Raw genomic sequence first — 19,638 nt, forward strand, 5'->3', positions numbered from 1 at the left:
TGGCTCCATTTGTGTTGAATATATGAAGCTCAACAAACAGTCTCTTTTGACTTCTTCTGTTTTCCCTCCAATTACTTCTCTACTCAACTTCCTTTGGAGATGGATATATTTATGAATAATGTGATCATCTCATATCATTGTATTGCTATAGCATACAAGCTGCTGAATATGTAAACAAACGTAAATTTATAAAAATAATCTGCTCGAACATGAATATGTATCACTAGAGCTTGAAACTGGAAGTGTAGATGGCAGCAAGAAAATAGAACCTGACAGTGAAACAGAATACTTGTGTTAGTGGGGTCTGAGTGGCAGAAAAGATGCAAAAGTCATGTGGTCCTCTACTTACACGCTGATATATTAGAGCCTTCCGTCAACAGAGATGAGTCCCTTGTTCCGATTGCTCAACAATCTGACCCACACCTATTTCACTATTTTCATGGAAAAACAAGGAAAATGGATTTGGTGACACAAGGTGCACATAAAAATAAAATTAAAAAGATTTGTCAGTGTTTTATAGAGATGGGATAATTGAGTCAAAAGTGTATCGGGATATATAAAGTGTTGGCAGGCAAAAGAAATAGCACAGCACTAAGTGTATCTGACATGTAATGTCTATTTCAAACTGGTATTCTTTATATTCTCTTTGGATTTGTAAGTGTATTGACGTTTGATGTCTATTTGTAGCTGGTATTTTTTATGTTCTCTTTGGATTTGTAAGTGTATCTGACACATTTGATGTCTATTTGTAACTGGTATTCTTTATATTCTCTTTATTCTCTTTGGATTAGTTGTTGTAACTGTTATTCTTTATACTCTTGCTTTGACGCTTTATTCAATAGCTTTGCTTCAATATAAAAAAACAATGACGATAGCTATTCAATATCAAAAAAAACAATGGCGAGGGGAAGTGGAAGTGGAAGTGCACACGTTGTAGCGTTGGCGTTTCCCCAAGCAGGTCACACAAATCCCATGCTGCAATTCTCAAAGGACTTGGCTTCCCAAGGCGTCATCATCACTTTCGTCAGCTTCGCCTTTGACCACCACAGAATGTTAAAGGCCGATAAAACACTGCAACGAATGGGTATACGTCTTCGGTTCGAGTCCATTCCGGACCATCTTCCCCCCGGAGTGGATATCGTTTCAGATCTTTTTAAAATTTTCGGGCAGTTATATCAGATGGAAGGATCCGATTTGGAAAAGGTCATCCAGCGACTCAATGTAACGGGACCTCCTGTCACTTGTATTCTTCATGATGTATTTATGCCCTGGGTTGCCCAGGTTTCGCACAATTTAAACATCCCCCGAGCTGTTTTCTACACGCAGTCTGCAACTGTTGGCGCAATCTATCATCATTTTAAATATGGTTTGTCTGTTAAATATCTTTCCCTCTTTATTTATACAAACACAGGGTCCTCGATCCCACGGTTGAAGCATTTTTTATTTCATTTTAACTATTCTTCGAGTTAGAATTTAGACTGATTTTCACCGGCTCTTTAACGACTCGTGAGCTCTTCCCATTTTCACTCTTGCATGCGTATATGCTCGATATTAACGTAAATATTTGCTTACAACGTAAGTATATATTTATATAAATATTTTGGTTTCGTGTTTACAGTGCAGAAGTGGAATAACTGCGAACAGGACTCGAAAGACGCTGTTGTCATTCCGGCTATCGGCGAGATGAGAATGCCCGATTTGCCATCATCGTTTTTCCCTCCACTTCTCACTGCTGGTTATCTCGACATCTGTCTAAGTCTCGTCGATAGTTTTAACCGCGCGTCGTGGGTGATTTGGAACTCGTTTGATGAGCTCGAAGGTAAAGCGATCAATCACCTGAGGGAAGCAAATGTTCCCGTCTGTACGGTGGGTCCACTCATTCCCTCCGCCTTTCTGGACAGAAGAAATAGCGAGGACACGCAGTTCGGCGGCAGCCCGTGGGAAGAAGAGACGGAGGAGTGTATGGAATGGCTCAACTCCAAGCCTCCTCACTCTGTTGTCTACGTTTCCTTCGGCAGCATAGCCACCATTAGTACAAAACAAATCTGGGAAATAGGTCGTGGCTTGCAGAGCAGTGGACAGAATTATTTGTGGGCGATCCGTCCCTCTGCAGGGCAGACAACGGTATGGGAAAACTTTTGGGAGGGGTTTGCGGAGGAGATTGGAGATCGGGGATTGATTGTGAAGTGGAGTCCTCAGCTCAAAGTGTTGAATCACCCGTCTGTGGGAGCGTTTATGTCTCACTGTGGGTGGAATTCGACGCTGGAAGCCCTGAGTTGTGGGGTTCCGCTGCTCGCCTGCGACCTCCGCTTCGATCAGCCCGCCAATTGCAAACTTATCGTGGACTTGTGGAAGATGGGGATCAAATTGAGGCGGACGCAGAATGCAGATGGTGATGTGATGTTTGCGTGGGATGAGATTGAGAGATGTGTGAGAAGAGTGATTTGCAGTGAGGAGGGTGCAGAGCTCCGAAAGAATGCAGTCCGATGCAAGGAGTCTGCAAAAAAAGCGAAGATGGAAGGTGGTTCTTCACACTCCAATGTCAATGGATTTGTTAAAGAGGTAACTAAGTGATGAGAATGAGCCATAGTGTTGGATGATATGCTAGGTGAACATAGTTTATGGAGCAGTCTATCTTATTTTTATGTTTGTTGAAGTGTTAATCTTATGTTATTTAATCTGTTTAATGAATTTTCTTATTCAATAGATTTCAAAATGAATTTGTTGTTCAATTATTTGAATATTTCACAGAGTTGTTAGTATAAACTTTATGTTCTAAACTTAAATAATTTTAACATATAATATTAGAATAATAAATACAAACTTTAAAAAAAATATACATATTGGTTTTTTATATAATAGATCGTTTAATTTAATAAAACTATTTATTAAAATGCAAGGTATTTATTGTATTTATCTTTTGTATTTGTCATAGGAAAAACATATAATATAAGCATTCCAATGCATATATTGTTAGGTCCCGGAGACAACTGAGAGGGAGAGGGGGGTGAATCAGTTGTATAACGAATTTAAACAAAAAACAACTTAATCAACTTTTTGCTTAATACCTGTGAAACAGTCTGTTATACCGGTGGATAGTTTTATCAGATAATTGCAATACCGGTAAAGATTAATGCATGAAACAAAAAGATAAAGTCATCCACAACACATAACACCAATATTTGTACGTGGAAACCTTACCCACAATCAAATGATACTACTGCAGATAGTAAGTGTATACAAATGGGGTCTGCACATGCAGAAAGGCCAAGCGCCTAGAGCTCACTGCTCAAACACAAAATGGGAGTCACATTGACTACAATTGGATGGTTAAATCCAATAAGAATGTACTACTCAAAATAGCATCTTCATATGCTGGATTCAGTACTGGTGTAGTTCTGATTGTCTTCACAAAAACCCTCCTTCAACTTCAAATGATGTCTGCATGTATAGCTCTGCTTATTCTTGCATATACCCTCACACAATCATTTTTCACATTACACATCCGATCTTACAAATAAGATCTTACATTTATACCATACCCTAAGACCAATTTTAGTAGGTCAGCTCTAAAGGATAATACAATAAAATCATTTTACAAATAAATTAATACCTAATGCAATAACCGATTCACCATGTCGGCTTAATGCATTTACAACAATAATAAGTCATCTTCACAACATGCATGCTAATTTGGAAAAGATAAACCTGTCGGTGTATAACTTGGACCTATTTGCCGGTAACAACAAATATGCAAATACAAATATGCCAATTAACAAAACTCCAAGACAAGGTGGTCACACGATGTCTTCAACATAACCAAGTGTTTTCCATGCCCTTCCAAGTGTCGGTGATCATTATATCCTATCGGTGTACCAGATACCGGTGACTGTGCATAAGTCACTTTCTTGCCGGTGAATGTTGTTGATTCTCCAAAGTGCCAAAGTTGATAAGTATTTAGTAGGTGTTGACATTTTGAGTTTTTGCCAAGATCAAGAGCTCAATGAAATGTACAAAATAGAGACACAATATAGGACAAGAATAAACTGTATTCTCATCAATAGAAAATGATCAATATCCAGATTACATACAATGTAGATGAGCTTGCTTATTTAGGCAAGGCTAGGGATATGTGAGCACACAAACATGACATGTGGCTCAATAAGAAACAAGGGTAGGTAGGAGAAATAATATAATAGTCCACATGAGGTGGATCACCCACTGAATGTGGAGTGTAACAATAAGATCAACACCATAAAAGGTGGAATTTCTCCTACACACACTATCCCAATGTGGCACAAACACCCAAGTGTCTCATACCCAAACTACTATGAAATGCATTTCCTAAGTAAACTTAAGTAAGTGTAATAATATCCAAGATGAATAATTATTTACACCAACATCCCCCCTTAAGTGCAACTTAGGGGAATTCACTTAAGTCTACAATGCAACTAAGCAATGCAAGATGGGTCCCGGCTACGAGGCCATGTTAGGTACCCATGTACAAATGAAAATGCATGCAAGCCAATGCAATGAAAACTCTCACAAAGTGGGGAAAGAGAGAAAAACCCAATGGGAAAAGACCCTCCCCCAAAAGAGAGATGAAAACATACAAGAGAACTCTCATAGAAGAATGTGAAGGACAAAACCCCATGTGAGGAAAAAGTCCCCCCCATATGAGAGAAGAAGAGAAGCTAGGAAGCCCCCCTTCAATGTGGAATCTGCACCAATGATAGAAGCTCGATGTATGAAGAAACTGCTCCACGAACGTCGAACAACATTCCTCCCCTTAGGAAGAAACAAAACCAAAGGTGTATCCATGAAGTCTCCCCAATCATGAAGGGAAGATGTATGAAGAAAACTCATGATGAAAGGAATCTCTAAAAAACTGCTCAAGTGTCCCCATGTCGATGCTAAAAGATACCCCTTCCAAAGGTGGTAAACTGTGTCACACTGTTGAAAAAGGCACTCCAAGATCTAGTGGAGATGGATGTAGAACATGTCCCAAAGACTCACATGTCTCCTCAATACATAAAGAGACCTCCTCCAACTACTGTACATAAGTATCCACAATCATGTCAACCTCGAAAGAATGATCATGTAGAGAATGAACAAGAGGGTCAGAGTGTGCCCTCGCAACAATGGAAGAAGGATCACCTTTATCAAAGAGAAGATGAATGTCATCAATGATGTCTCCCAAATCTGCAATGTAGGATTCCACAAACAAACCTGCAATAGCTGTCAAGTAATCATCCCATGAATCTGAAGCTGGAAGACAATGAGTATCCTACTGCACTGAATCACATGAAGGCAAAACTATCACACTATCTGCATCATTAGGTGCAATAGGTGATGTGATATCAATATGAGGAGATGAAATACAAGGCTCAAGAATGGGGCCACATGTGAGAATCCCCATGTTCAAGTGCCCAAAGTTCTCCTCAAAAACTGAACCATCACAATAAGTGTGATCATCATGTGTAGAATCATCAAATGTGAAATCATCATCATCAATGAAATCTGAAAAGGAGTATAACCGAGATGCATGATCAACCACCCCAGTCGCAATGATAGCTCTAGTCTCCAAGTCTCTAATGAAAACTGAGTCAAGTGTGAACTCCACAACTATCTTAGTTGCACCATGTGTGATTTGATAGATAGAAAGGAGATTGTTTGTCAAGTGGGGTACACACAACACATCATTGAAGGAGTTATCCCCAATGTCAATAGATCCTTTCCCAATCACATCCATTTATGTATGATTGCCCATCAAAATCTATGGCATGGTGCAAGGCTCAAATGTAGAGAACATAGATTGCGAAGATGCCATATGATGAGAAGCCCCTGAATCTAGAAGCCATCTCTCTGAATTATGACTAATAGTAGCACATAGAGCTTTTCCTTTTCTTGTTCCAAAAGAGTGAGTCTTCCCACTTGTAGAAGCCATGAATGCTTTCCCTTTTCCCTTTGAATGTGAGGAAGTGGAAGTTGATGAATCATCCTTCTTGTAGACTTTATGCAAATCAATGTTATGCTTTTTGATGATATGTGTGAGCTCATCAATCTTCTTAGAATGGCAACGATGCTCCTCATGACCAATCTTTTTACAATAAGCACAAGTAGGTCTCTCCCTCTTTGGTGAATTATCTCTCTTGGAAGAGGATGAATCTCATTGTTGTGGAGAAGATGGTGCTTTTTCATTAGGCTTTGATTGCCATTTCTTCTTGTTTGAGTTGTCCTTTCCTTGATTTCCTTTGTTCCCTTGATTTGCCACTAATGCTTGAGACTTAGAAGCCTTAAGAATGCCCATGCTTATAAACTTAGTTTGTTCCATCATCAACATTTCATTGAAAGCATCAAATATAGGCATTGTGTAGCTTGAACCCATTGTCATCCTATGGGTTTGGAAACTAGAAACAAATGCTGCATATTCTTGTGGAAGCTTGCCTATCAAGTTGAATATCAATTGAGTATCCTTCTTATCAATGCCACAATCTTTGAGTTGTGCCCTCAACTCATTTGCCTTAGTGACATAATCTTGTATAGTATCAAATTTTTTGGGATCTAGCATGGTGAGATCACTATCAATTTGATATCCCCTAATCTCATCAACTTGACCATACAAGTCTTGAAACTTTTGCCAAGCATCCTTTATTAGAGTACACTTCTCAATATGAAAAATGAGATCCTTTGATACACACTTTCTTAAGGTACCAATTGCCATGATATTTTTAGTGAGCCAATCCAAGTGACCAACTGGATCAACCTTAGGATCAGCGGGAGCAACAATAGTTCCATCAATGTAATGAGTGAGTCATTTTTCCATAAGTTTACTCCATGCATCAATTTTTCAAGTAGCATAATTATGAGGAGTTAAGAGAGGAAACTTAGAAGAACCCATAGCAGCAAAAAGGAAGGAACACAAGAGCACGAAAGCACAAGAGACACCCCCCCAAATTCACTCAATCAAAGTACCCCACCAAAAATGATGATTTTGGCACTTTATATGTAGTGCGTGTACAATAGGCCACTTGCAAACAATGGCAAGGTGGACTTATGATTTTGTTTTACAATTGCCCCAATAGGCTGAGAACTACAAAGCAAAAGATCAGAAGATAGATCTACGCAATACAAATGCCAAATTGGCCAAATAAGACTATATGATGAAAGTACAATTTCTACCCAAAATTGCTGCAAACTGATAGCATATTATTAGAGAAGACAAAAAATAACGCACTTTAAAAAAAAACGGCACCTGAAAAGGAGTTCGTATGAGCCCGAACGGAGACCTGGAAGTTGCAGAAACGGGGATTGGACAGGTACAGTCACCAAAAACTGAAAATTCTAAAAAATATGTCCTTCAAAATCAGAAAATAATTCCACGTTGTGAAAGTAAATGAAATTCTAGCCCATTTCAAAAAAAATTGCACCAAAAAAGGAGCAAAAATGAGCAAGTTATGGCCATTTGAAGTTGAACTGCAAAATCAAAAAGCTCAATGAGAGGGGCCTGCAAAATTTTTGAAAAATGATGACGTGGTGCTGACGTTAGCAATTCACTGTGTTAAATTTGATGGCCGTATGACCGTCGCAAAAACTTCGCCTCCCTGCTGACAGGGCGTCCATACTGTACGAACTGCTGACTGGGCAGATGACTGTGCAGGTCGTACCGTACAGATTTGCTGACGTGCACGATGACCTATGTGTACGGAGGTCGACCGTGGGCCAGTGGCCTCCTGCCATGTGGCGGACGCGGATTCGCCGGTTTAAGTGACGCCGGCGGGCCGAGGTCACCGGAGGCGGGCCGGACGCTGAGGGAAGCCGGCGGCGTAAGTGAAGCGGTCGGTGGGAGGCGACCGGCAATAGTGTGCAGAGACTGGTGGGAGGCGGCGGCGGCGGCAGGTGACGCGACCGACGGGAGGACAGAAGTCGAGGCGGCCGATGGGAGGACGGGGCCACAGCTGAGGACGCCGGAGGTGGCGGCGGCACGGGCGACGTGGACTTGCGGCAATCTGCAGACGACAGAGTACAGCCCTGCAATGTAGGACACGCAGGTAGGGGGGGGTCTGTGTACCCCCAACCACAAAAAAACCTTTTGTTTTTTGTTTTTTTTTTTATTTTTCAAAAAAAATTTGATGAATTTTTTTTTTTCGAAAATTTTTCAGAAAATAATTTTATTTTTTTTCAAAAAATTAATAAAAAATTTTGAAATCCGTACAATAATAGCAAAATTGGCAAAAAAAAATTTCTCACCAAAATAGGCCGACTTTATAACCAAAATTCATGGAAACGGCCTTCTGGACGCAATGGCGGGGTCGGATCTGGTCTAGGACACCTCCAAAAGATGCTGCTCCTCAGATCTGCCTCTTGACGTCGCAATAATGTATCTTCAAGATGAATCAATGAAGCCCCAATGGCTCTGATACCATGTGATATTTTGCCAAGATCAAGAGCTCAATGAAATGTACAAAATAGAGACACAATATAGGACAAGAATAAACTGTATTCTCATCAATAGAAAATGATCAATAATATCAAATTACATACAATGTAGATGAGCTTGCTTATATAGGCAAGGCTAGGGATATGTGAGCACACAAACATGACATGTGGCTCAATAAGAAACAAGGGTAGGTAGGAAATAGGTGTGGGTAGGTAAGAGAAATAATATAATAGTCCACATGAGGTGGATCACCCACTGAATGTGGAGTGTAACAACAAGATCAACACCATAAAAGGTGGAATTTCTCCTACACAAACTATCCCAATGTGGCACAAACACCCAAGTGTCTCATACCCAAACTACTATGAAATGCATTTCCTAAGTAAACTAAGTAAGTGTAATAATATCCAAGATGAATAATTATTTACACCAACAGACATCAATGACAAAACCATACCAAAATACTAACAATCTCCCCCTTTGGCATTGATGGCAACACAAGATGGAAAAACCATCAAAGTGCCAAAACAAAATTGTCAAATACCAAAAACCAACAATCTCCCAAAAAAAAGATCATAACCAAAAATCAAAATACAGATACAAAGAGTAATAATCTTTCCCAAATAACAATCTCTCCCCCTAGGAGCAACATGTGTTTCCTTGTGTTTTTCCATACCAATCTCTCCCCCTTTGACATCAAATGCCAAAGTTATTACCAAGCCAAGTTCATACACAAAATACCAATCAATTTAGTATACCAACTACCCCCCCTAAGAAGTAGCTTCCTCATCAAAGCCGCAGTAAAAGATTTCTCTGTTAATTCTACTAGTTGATGACAAACATCAACTTCCTAAGTCTCTACCGATGGGGGTATGACCCCAAGCTGGTCTCTGAGATATTCAAAAGTCTCCTTAGGCAGAGGTTTAGTGAAGATATTTGCAATCTACTCTTTAGTATTCACATAAACCAGTTTTATCTCTTTTGCTTTAACATTTTCCCTTAGAAAATTTAGTTTGATAGAAACATGTTTGGTTTTAGAATGTAATACCGGATTCTTGGATATATCAATTGTTGCAGTGTTATCACAATAGATAGTAATAGGTTCCTTGCATTTTACCTTTATGTCTTTCAACATTTGCTTAAGCCATAATACCTGTGTACAGTTAGTTGTTGCTGCAACATATTCTGATTCTGTTGTTGATAAAAATGTACAACTTTGTTTCTTACTCAACCAAGAAACTAGTATGCTTCCAAGAAAGAATGCACCACCGGTGGTGCTTTTTCTATCATCCACATCTCCTGTCCAATTTGCATCTGTTTATGCACATAATTCAAAGTTTTCATCTCTAGGATACCATAATCCAAGATTTATAGTGCCTTGTAAGTACCAGAAAGTCCTTTTTACTATTGATTCATGATTTTCTCTAAGATTACTCTGAAATCTTGAAACAATACATACTGCATTCATAAGATCAGGTCTGGTTTGTGTCAAATACAGTAAACCTCCTATCATAGATTTGTATCTAGTTGGATTAACAAGTGTAGATTCATCCCTTAGTGATAGTTTGTCATTTGTAGTCATAGGTGTGCTTACTGGTTTAGAGTTCTCCATCCCAAATTTCCTTAGTAACTCTTTTAAGTACTTGGATTGACTCAAGAATACACCTTTGTCAATCTATGAAATCTGCAATCCTAAAAAGAATTTTATTTCTCCAATCATAGACATTTCAAATTCTTGCTACATTTTAATAGAAAAGTCTTTACACAATCCGTCTTCTCCTCCAAAGATTATATCATCAACAAAAACTTCTATAACCAAGATGTCATCATTAGTCACTTTATAGTATAAGTTGTTGTCAACATTACCTTTAGAAAAACCAATTTTCAAAAGATACTTATCCAATCTTGCATACCAAGCTCTTGGAGCTTGCTTTAATCCATACAAAGATTTTCTTAACCTACAAACCATATCTTTGTTATCTGTCAAAGAAAATCCATCAGGTTGTTCAATGTAAACTTCTTCTTCAAGATCTCCATTAAAAAATGCACATTTAATATCCATTTGATATACTTTATAGTTCTTGTGTGCTGCAAAAGCCAAAAATAATCTGACTGCCTCAATTCAAGCTATCGGTACAAAGGTTTCATTATAATCAATTCCTTCTTTTTGAGAATATCCCTTACACAATAGTCTTTCTTTATTTCTGATAACCTTACCATCTTCATTAATTTTGTTTCTAAATACCCATTTGGTTCCAATTACATTTTTATCTTTATGTCAGGGAACTAATGTCCAAGTGTTATTCTTCTCAATTTGTTCTAATTCTTCTTCCATAGCTTTAGTCCAATATTTATCTTCACATGTCTCATTAACAGATGATGGTTCAATTTGAGAAATAAGACATACCTCTTCATTTGCCAATCTTCCTCTTGTCATAACTCCTTTGTACTTGTTTCCAATTATCTGATCTTCATAATGATTCAGTCTTACATACCGAGGTGTCTTTGTTTGCCGTTGTTCCTTAGTTACTATGGATTTTTAAGATGATACCGGTGTAACTGGATCTTCATTCTGTACCGGTGGATTCAGTGTGGGTTCATTTGTCAAGATTTATGTTGCCAGTTCAGAGTCTATATACCTTGAAGTTCCTCTGAATTGTTCATCAATCTTTACATTTGTACTCTCAACAATTTTCTGCAATCTTTTGTTAAAACATCTATATGCCTTGCTCTTAGATGAATAACCAAGAAATATTCCTTCATCACTTCTAGGATCAAATTTGCCAATATACTCATCTCTTCTGATATAACATTTGCTTCCAAATATTCTAAAATATTTAAGAGTAGGAGTAATACCAAACCATAGTTCATGAGGGGTCTTACCGATTTCACCTTTGATGTATAGATCGATGTACTTACTGCCTCTCTCCAATATGCATGTGGTAGGTTTGCTTCTAATAACATACTTCTAGCTGCATCCAGGATAGTTCTGTTTTTCCTTTCAACAACTCCATTTTGTTGTGGTGTCTAAGGTGTTGATAGCTGTCTTCTGATTCCATTCATTTCACAGAATGTATTAAATTCCTTAGATGTAAATTCTCCTCCTTGATCTGATCTTAAACATTTGATTTTCTTACCGGTTTCATTTTCTACCATTGCTTTGAACAATTTGAACTTTCCAAGTGCTTCTGATTTTTCTCTAAGAAAAGTAACCCAACACATTCTAGAATAGTCATCAATGATTAACATAAAATATCTATCACCTTGTAAGCTTTTAGTTCTAGCTAGACCACATAAATCAATGTGAATTAAATCAAGAGCATTATTGGATTTTTCTGGAATACTTTTGAAACTAGCTCTAACTTGTTTTCCAAATTGACATTCCTTACATACTGTATTGTGAGGTTTGACAATTTTAGGTAAATCTCTAACTGCCTTAATAGTACTGATTTTTACTATGCAATCAAAGTTTACATGATAGAGTCTCTTATGCCATAGCCAACTTTCATCAATATGTGCAATCAAGCATGTATTTTCACTATTATTCAAATGAAAGATATTACCTCTAGTCTGATTTTCGATTGCAATTTCTAAACCAATTCTATTCATGATTTTGCATTTACCATTTTTGAATTGTAACTGAAATCCTTTCTCAACTAATTGGCCAACATTCAAAAGATTATGCTTTAAACCTTCAACATAGTAAACATTGTCAGTATTATGCTTACCATCAGGAGATATTGTACCCTTACCTTTGATCAAACAAGCTTTATCATCTCCAAATCTTACTAAGCCTCCATTGTATTCTTGAAAGTTCAAGAATTTACCTGTATCTCCTGTCATATAATGTGAGCATCCTGAATCAATGATCCACTCATCCTTTACTTCAACTTTAGTTGCCAAGGCCTATTCTACTGGTTGAGCAGTAGGTGCTAGTTGATCTTCTATTATAGCAATAAAAACCCATCCATTGTCTATCGGATCCTCATCAGAATCATCAATCACACCTTCATCAGCAATGTAAAGAGATTTGTCTTTATTCTTCTTAAATCTGTATATTTGATATTCAGGGTTGGGCTTGTATGTTCTTCTAGCTTCTTCTCTTAGTCTAGCATGTCTATCAGGGCATCTTGAAGCCATATGACCAATCTTATTGCAGTTGAAACATTTAAAGGGTTCTTTACCTTCATACTTACTTCCAACTGGACCTTTAGGCATTTTCCTTGCAAATAGTGCTTCAAGTTCTTCATTTTTTTTCCTGCTTTCTTCAAGTTCTCTTGCATAAAAGGCTTTCCAATCAGATTTGTCAAATGATGATGCAGATGATGTTGATGCTTTAAAAGCTAAATCTATCTTTATAGTAGCAACATGACCAAATTCCTCAATTTCAAAAGCTAAAAGTTTTCCAATCAATGTATCCCTAGTTACTGATGTATTAGGCATTGTTCTTAACTCATTTATAGCAGTAACCTTCATTTTACTCTTAAAACTTTTGAAACAATTTCATCTTCACTTAAAGTTCCTCCACAACATTTAATACCCAAAATAATTTCATTAACTCTTTCCATAAAAGCAGAAATCTTTTCATCTTCTTCCATTTTCAGATGTTCATACCTGACCCAGAAGCTTTCAAGTTTTGCAATTTTGACTGTGGAATCTCCTTCATTCAGTGTTTCCAAATGATCTCAAATAGATTTAGCAGTAGACCTATATGATAATCCCATGATTTGTTGATCTGATAATACGCTCAAAAGTGTTTCTCTTGCTTTGCAATAATTTTCTTCATCTTTAGTCAAGTTAGGTGGATTGGGCTGACTGGAAGTGGGAGCAGTATAACCATTCTTTGTAACATCCTAGATGTCCTTTCCAATGTAATTCAAATGTGTCTCCATTCTGATCTTCCATATGCCATAGTTGGTTCTATCAAGTTTAGGACTATCCTTCCTAAAATAGTTAGTAGACATTAGATCTCCTCAAGTTGTTAAACTTCTACAAAAAGAGGACTAGGCTCTGATACCAATTGTTAGGTCCCGGAGACAACTGAGAGGGGGAGGGTGAATTAGTTGTATAATGAATTTAAACCAAAAACAACTTAATCAACTTTCTACTTAATACCAGTGAAACAGTCTGTTATACCGGTGGACAGTTTTATCAGATAATTGCAATATCTGTAAAGATTAATGCATGAAACAAAAAGATAAAGTCATCCACAACACATAACACCAATATTTGTACGTGGAAACCCTATAAGGGGAAAAACCACAGTGGGAAACCTTACCCACAATTAGATGATACTACTGCAGATAGTAAGTGTATACAAATGGGGTCTGCACATGCAGAAAGGCCAAGTGCCTAGAGCTCACTGCTCAAACACAAAATGGGAGTCACACTAACTACAATTGGATGGTTAAATCCAATAAGAATGTACTACTCAAAATAGCATCTTCATATGCTGGATTTAGTATTGGTGTAGTTCTGATTGTCTTCACAAAAACCCTCCTTCAACTTCAAATGATGTCTACGTGTATAGCTCTGCTTATTCTCGCATATACCCTCACACAATCCTTTTTCACATTACACATCCGATCTTACAAATAAGATCTTACATTTATACCATACCATAAGACCAATTTTAGTAGGTCGCTCTAAAGGATAATACAATAAAATCATTTTGCAAATAAATTAATACTTGATGCAATAACTGATTCACCATGTCGGCTTAATGCATTTACAACAATAATAAGTCATCTTCATAGCATGCCATGCTGATCTGGAAAAGATAAACCTGCCGGTGTATAACCTGGACCTATTTACCGGTAATAGAAAATATGCAAATACGAATATGCCAATTAACAAAACTCCAAGACAAGGTGTTCACATGATGTCTTCAACATAACCAAGTGTTTTCCATGGCCTTCCAAGTGCCAGTGATCATTATATCCTGTCGGTGTACCAGATACCAGTGACTGTGCATAAGTCACTTGCTTGCCGGTGAATGTTGTTGATTCTCCAAAGTGTCAAAGTTGATAAGTGTTTAGTAGGTGTTGACATCAATGACAAAACCATACCAAAATACCAACATATATATTGCCACCCCCAACAATTGTACACATACAAACAATATTCGTTCTTATTAAATAATACTTGTTTAGATGAGCACCTAATTTTATAAATAGCTATTATATCTTATATAAAGCAAAGAAGTATTGATTACACTTGTTAATGAATCTATTTATGATTTTTTTATATGGCATTCATAAGCTCTCATGTGTTCATGTAAAGTTCCATCTTGATAAACATCTAGTTAATCATTGATTTATATATAGAATAATTAATGATAATATATAGTATAACTAATCTGCAAGATTAAATCTTATAAACATAAGTACTATACCAACACTAGGATCCCGTCTAACTATTTTCCCCTCTCCCAATTAGATATAATTTTCTTAATTTGTATATCCTCAGTTAAAACTTAAATTATAATATTTTAATTTTACTTAAGTATTATGAGGATAATATCAATATATTGTAATAATGAAATATGTATATCAATGTTTTTTATTAATATAAGTGGGGCAAGGCCCCAACCCTTACAAATCAGTATTAAAAAATATCAAAACCAAAGGCTTGGAGGGAAAGCCAACAAAGCACTGCACAGACAAAATTAACTTTTGACAAGGTTGAAACCTTATTACAAAGGAAACAACTAGTACCCAAGAGATGCCAAATTTAGGACTGAGCAGGATTAGGAACAACCTTAGCCAACTTTACATCTTTCTTCCTTCTTTCTACTATTGTTTAGCCAAATTTATCATCAACAAAAGAAGGTGTGGCAACTGGAATATAGTAAGATAGAACAACATTATTAGGGAGAATAGCATTATCAAAAGAAAGAACAAATGAATCCTTAAATCTACAATGAACTTCAAAAAAATTGTCTGAAGCAGATTTAGATTAGAAAACATTAGCTAGAGAAACAATAGAATAAAACTTAATCATAACGTCTACCTTTTTAATGTTAGAAGAAAATTTAGGCTAGTAAACAACACCAAAAAGAATTTGTAGTAGAATGGAAAGGAGCCAAAATAACTAGAGCAAAAGGAAGCCCCAAATCCTTGAACACATCAATTAAGCCAAGAGGAAAAACCTCAAGAATGGCCAGTTTTGAAATATCTTCATAAATAAAATCAAGAAAAATTGTGAGGTGGTCACACAGGACATTTTCCCACCAAGTTGAGCATGACTTCATACGAGCACTACAAGATTAGTCAGAAGCCAAATGCCTTGTATAAAAGAGGTGCCTGCAATGAAATGGGATCCCCTGATAGACCACCAACTGACACTAAGACCTATCATTAACCTATAGAATGACCTCTCTACGAAGAGCCTTTGAAATATCAACTTCAACTAAAATATGACCAAAATTATCAATAGCCTCATAAGCTTCATCACAACAGAAATGAAGGGGAAGATAAGAAAATCTTACCCACATAGGCAAAATATCAGTATAATCTTTCAAAGGATTCAAAGAAGAAACCCAGGGTCAAAATATCTATGTTAATTTCTTATTAATTTTGTGGGAGAATGGTTTAATGTATTTGTATGTTGGCAAATAATGTAATGTTTTGTCTTTTATAAAGTTGAGCTTCTTCTTCCATGCTCCTTACTTATTTACATATATTCTCCCATATTTATCATCATTATCCATATACAAACTTATTTTGATATACTCACTCAAATTATGTATTTATTTGCCTATATAGGCAACCATCATCATATATTTAAATATTATCCACCTTGATTTGTATATACTGCCTCTTAAATCAATTCAGTAAATAAACGATCAATCCTATACTTGTAGACCTTGCTAGTTTGAATAAAGTCAAGTGTACCTAAAAAATCCCTAGTTAAGGCTTCTTCAAATGTTAACTTAGGTTCTCAATTTTATTTCTAAATTTTTTATTTGTCTAGATAAGATTTAAAGCTTAGCTTATTTTTTAAAACTTTTATTTACTTCTTGGCCTATGTCATTTGATATTTATGTCATTTTAGTTAATCATACCGCATCACAACTTGTTTATATAAGTTACAAGAACATTGCATATTTATAATCTATCTCATATATAAATATTCAAATAAAACTCATTTACTTGACAGTATTCAAAACTTTAAATTCAAAACCCTTAAATTTTTACTTTAAATTCAAAACTTGGCCAAATCTTGTCCATTGTTTCCTACCCAGAGTTGAAGAACACACATTTATAAGATTTATTGTTTCCCTTGTATTTAAATGAATTAGTTAGAGTTTATTTTACATATCATCACATTTGATCATTTCAAGAAATAATGTGTGTACAACATTCTAGAAATACTTTAATTATAGATTCTAAAATGAATTAAAATATTGACAATCATTCTAGGACATTAGTATGCTTGAAGAGTGTTGTATTTAATAATTGACATAATTTTATAAGGCTAGTCATCCTTAGAGGTATACCTAAGAGAACTTGTTCCATAATGATATAATGACAAAAGAGCGGATTTGACTAATTAGGAACTAGAAGCAAATATTCATCTAAATCATTTCCATGTGTAGAGATCAAATATGGACTCATAAAATCAACCTAGAGCTAGACCCAATCCTACATAAAGTTGATTGATTATTCAAATCCCAAGAAAAAGTACAAATAAAGATTTACCTTCTCTAGTCCCAAGACATTCAAATTTCAATACCTATAGTAAAATTACACATCATCTTCTTATGTAGAGAGATAAGTGTCATCAAAATTCTTTACATTAAACATTATAATTAATATTTTATGTCTTAATTTATGATATTCATCACCTAGAATATTGTTCTATTTATTTTATCACGTGTTTTTTTCTTATGTCAATTAGTTATTTTAAATAGTACTTTTATTTTCGGAAAAAGATATTTTTTCCTTTATATTTTTGGTGAGTTCATCTGTTCTTATAAGATAATTATCTCTAGGGTTTTTCATCAATATTTATGTTTTTTATCTATATAACTATGATTTATTATCTACTTTTAAGTTTTCAACACTAATCTACATATGTTTATGCTATTTTTTAAGACTGGTTGTGTTGTACAGGGGCTTGCCTAAGTCAAGCTTCGTGTTGATGTTTCCACCTCCCTAACAGCTAACAATGATGAAAAAGAGTGTGTGTGTCCTAAGGAAGACATAAGAAAATCAATAATGGAAATTGATTAAATGAAATTTTTATACCTTAGATATGAAACCCTTTATGGAGTTTAACAAAAAGGTGTTGATGCAATGCTATGGAATTCCTACAATTGAATATAACAAAACATGATAAACATGAAATCATACTTCAATGATGAATATTGTATTTTGCTTCTCAATATGTTGAAAGCTTAGTATTAGAATGTTTGAATGCTATTAGAATCAATTAGCCCTTATGAATTATAGAAGATGTGCTTTATATAAGGATCACAAGGTATTTTTGATAAAAAGTCAACACTAAACAATCAAGTGCGAAGATTGAGACTAGATTTTAATATGTGAAGGTTGACACTAGCAATCCAAGCATTTTAAGATATTTTGGGGAAGACATGTGTACTAAGCACCCTAGTCCTCCCAAAATTACCTCCCCAAAAGAGAAATGTGAGTATCAAGGTTTGTGATGTTAGATAGGGTCTTAATTTTGACATTTGATGATGATTAAGTTGCAGGATAAATAACAAAGTTTTAGATTACGATAGGGCCCAAATAGGCTTAAAATGATCTAAGAAAAGGGCGCACTAAAGAAGCTACCAAATTGTTAGTCCCCCCCCACAATTTTTCTCTTTTAAATATTCATACTCGCAGGTTGTCTTTTGTGCCTTTACTTTCGTCAGGTCATTTGTTTTCCCTCGTACTTGAACCGTTGAACTCTTTCTAAAAAGTTCAAATGGTTCAAGGTTCAAAGCGCGTTTTGTAAAAGAGTCATTTGTGGTCTTTGTCGTCATGTGAACAAGTGCGCTTTGTTTGTGGTCTTTGAAGTTTTGAACACGTTGAACTTTTTGTCCAAAGGTTCAAAGTTCAAAATGCCTTTTGTGAGTCGCGGCAATGTATCGTTATATAACGAGCGTGGGTCCATATGTTTTAAGTTGATAAGAGGTCTTGAACCTTGAACCAAATCTCAAGCGGTTCAAAAGGTTCAAGGTTCATGTTAAATAGTTCCCTTTTGTGTTTCTTTTTCCCGGTGTTGTTGTGTGTGCCACTCGCTCACTGTTATATCTCTTAAATGAACTTGAACCGTTGAATTTTTTGTCAAAAGGTTCAAATGGCTCAAGGTTCATGGATTCATTTCAAAATTAACTCTAAGGCTTTTTGGTGAAAATAAAAGCAGCACAACAAGAAGGAATATTCCCTTCTCAATAGTTTAAAATTATAAATATGGAAAGTAATCATGAGTGCATCAAGCTACTTGTGCGGAAGTGATGGATAGTTAAGAAGGTGTCAGATTTTTGTCATTTCACCGTTACTTTGCATGCTTGGGTAAATCATGATGAAGTGTGTGTGTGGCTTTATAGATATTTTCTCATCTGATTAAAGGAAATGTGTGTGAAGTTATTTTCATAATTGAGAAGGTTGCAACTGCCATACTTGAGCAAATTGGGGGCGTCGAAGGTAAAACCAGCTTTGTTCTCTTGAGGAATTTCTAGTTTTCATGGTGGTAACGGGTAAGTTCAGTTGATTCCTCTTAGTTGTGTTTCTTTAAGTTCTGAGGATTTATCAGTATAGAAAAGGAAAATCTCTAAATTGTTGGGGTAGGATACTGCCTTGTTGCTTTTAAAATTTCTTGGTTAAAGGGTATAGATAGGAAGTATGAGGCCAATACTACCAAAGCTTGGTCGGACCTCATGTCTAGTGATTATTTTGCCAGAATTAGAAGACACCTCCTTGGTTCATGTAGATTTAGGGGATTTCCTAGAAAGAACTAAGAACCCTCAGACCGGTTCATTAATGGAGAAAATAGTTAAGAGTGGTCTTGTGGAAGCTGCTGCATTCCTACTTGCCACATCATGTCCGGATTTAGTGATGGCATGCATGAACCGATACGACATAGAGAATAGATGCATCAGAACTAGCACTAGTGAATTACTGGTCAAAATCAACAGAGAAATAGTAATGGCGACAATGGGAATTCCACACAAGGATGAATATGAG

The 19,638-nt window shown here is 36.1% G+C and overlaps 1 protein-coding gene across 1 annotated transcript; it reads left to right on the top strand.

Moving 5' to 3' along the window:
* Nucleotides 1–897: 897 nt before the first annotated feature.
* Nucleotides 898–2,719, top strand: LOC131028713 (UDP-glycosyltransferase 74E2-like). Its single transcript, XM_059207848.1, has 3 exons — nt 898–1,366; nt 1,619–2,562; nt 2,708–2,719. Exons 1-3 carry the CDS (start codon nt 898–900, stop codon nt 2,717–2,719), a joined length of 1,425 nt encoding a protein of 474 aa, XP_059063831.1.
* The last annotated feature ends 16,919 nt before the right edge of the window (nt 2,720–19,638 follow it).

Source organism: Cryptomeria japonica, chromosome 1, assembly GCF_030272615.1.
Source record: "Cryptomeria japonica chromosome 1, Sugi_1.0, whole genome shotgun sequence".
In the NCBI taxonomy this organism is placed as follows: Eukaryota; Viridiplantae; Streptophyta; class Pinopsida; order Cupressales; family Cupressaceae; genus Cryptomeria; species Cryptomeria japonica.

What these genes read in the sequence shown, in the direction of transcription:
- LOC131028713 (XM_059207848.1), top strand. Translation starts at nt 898, where the DNA reads ATGGCGAGGGGAAGTGGAAGTGGAAGTGCACACGTTGTAGCGTTGGCG. An exon ending in CTATCATCATTTTAAATATG is followed by an intron (nt 1,367 to 1,618) that starts GTTTGTCTGTTA and finishes TCGTGTTTACAG; the next exon opens with TGCAGAAGTGGAATAACTGC.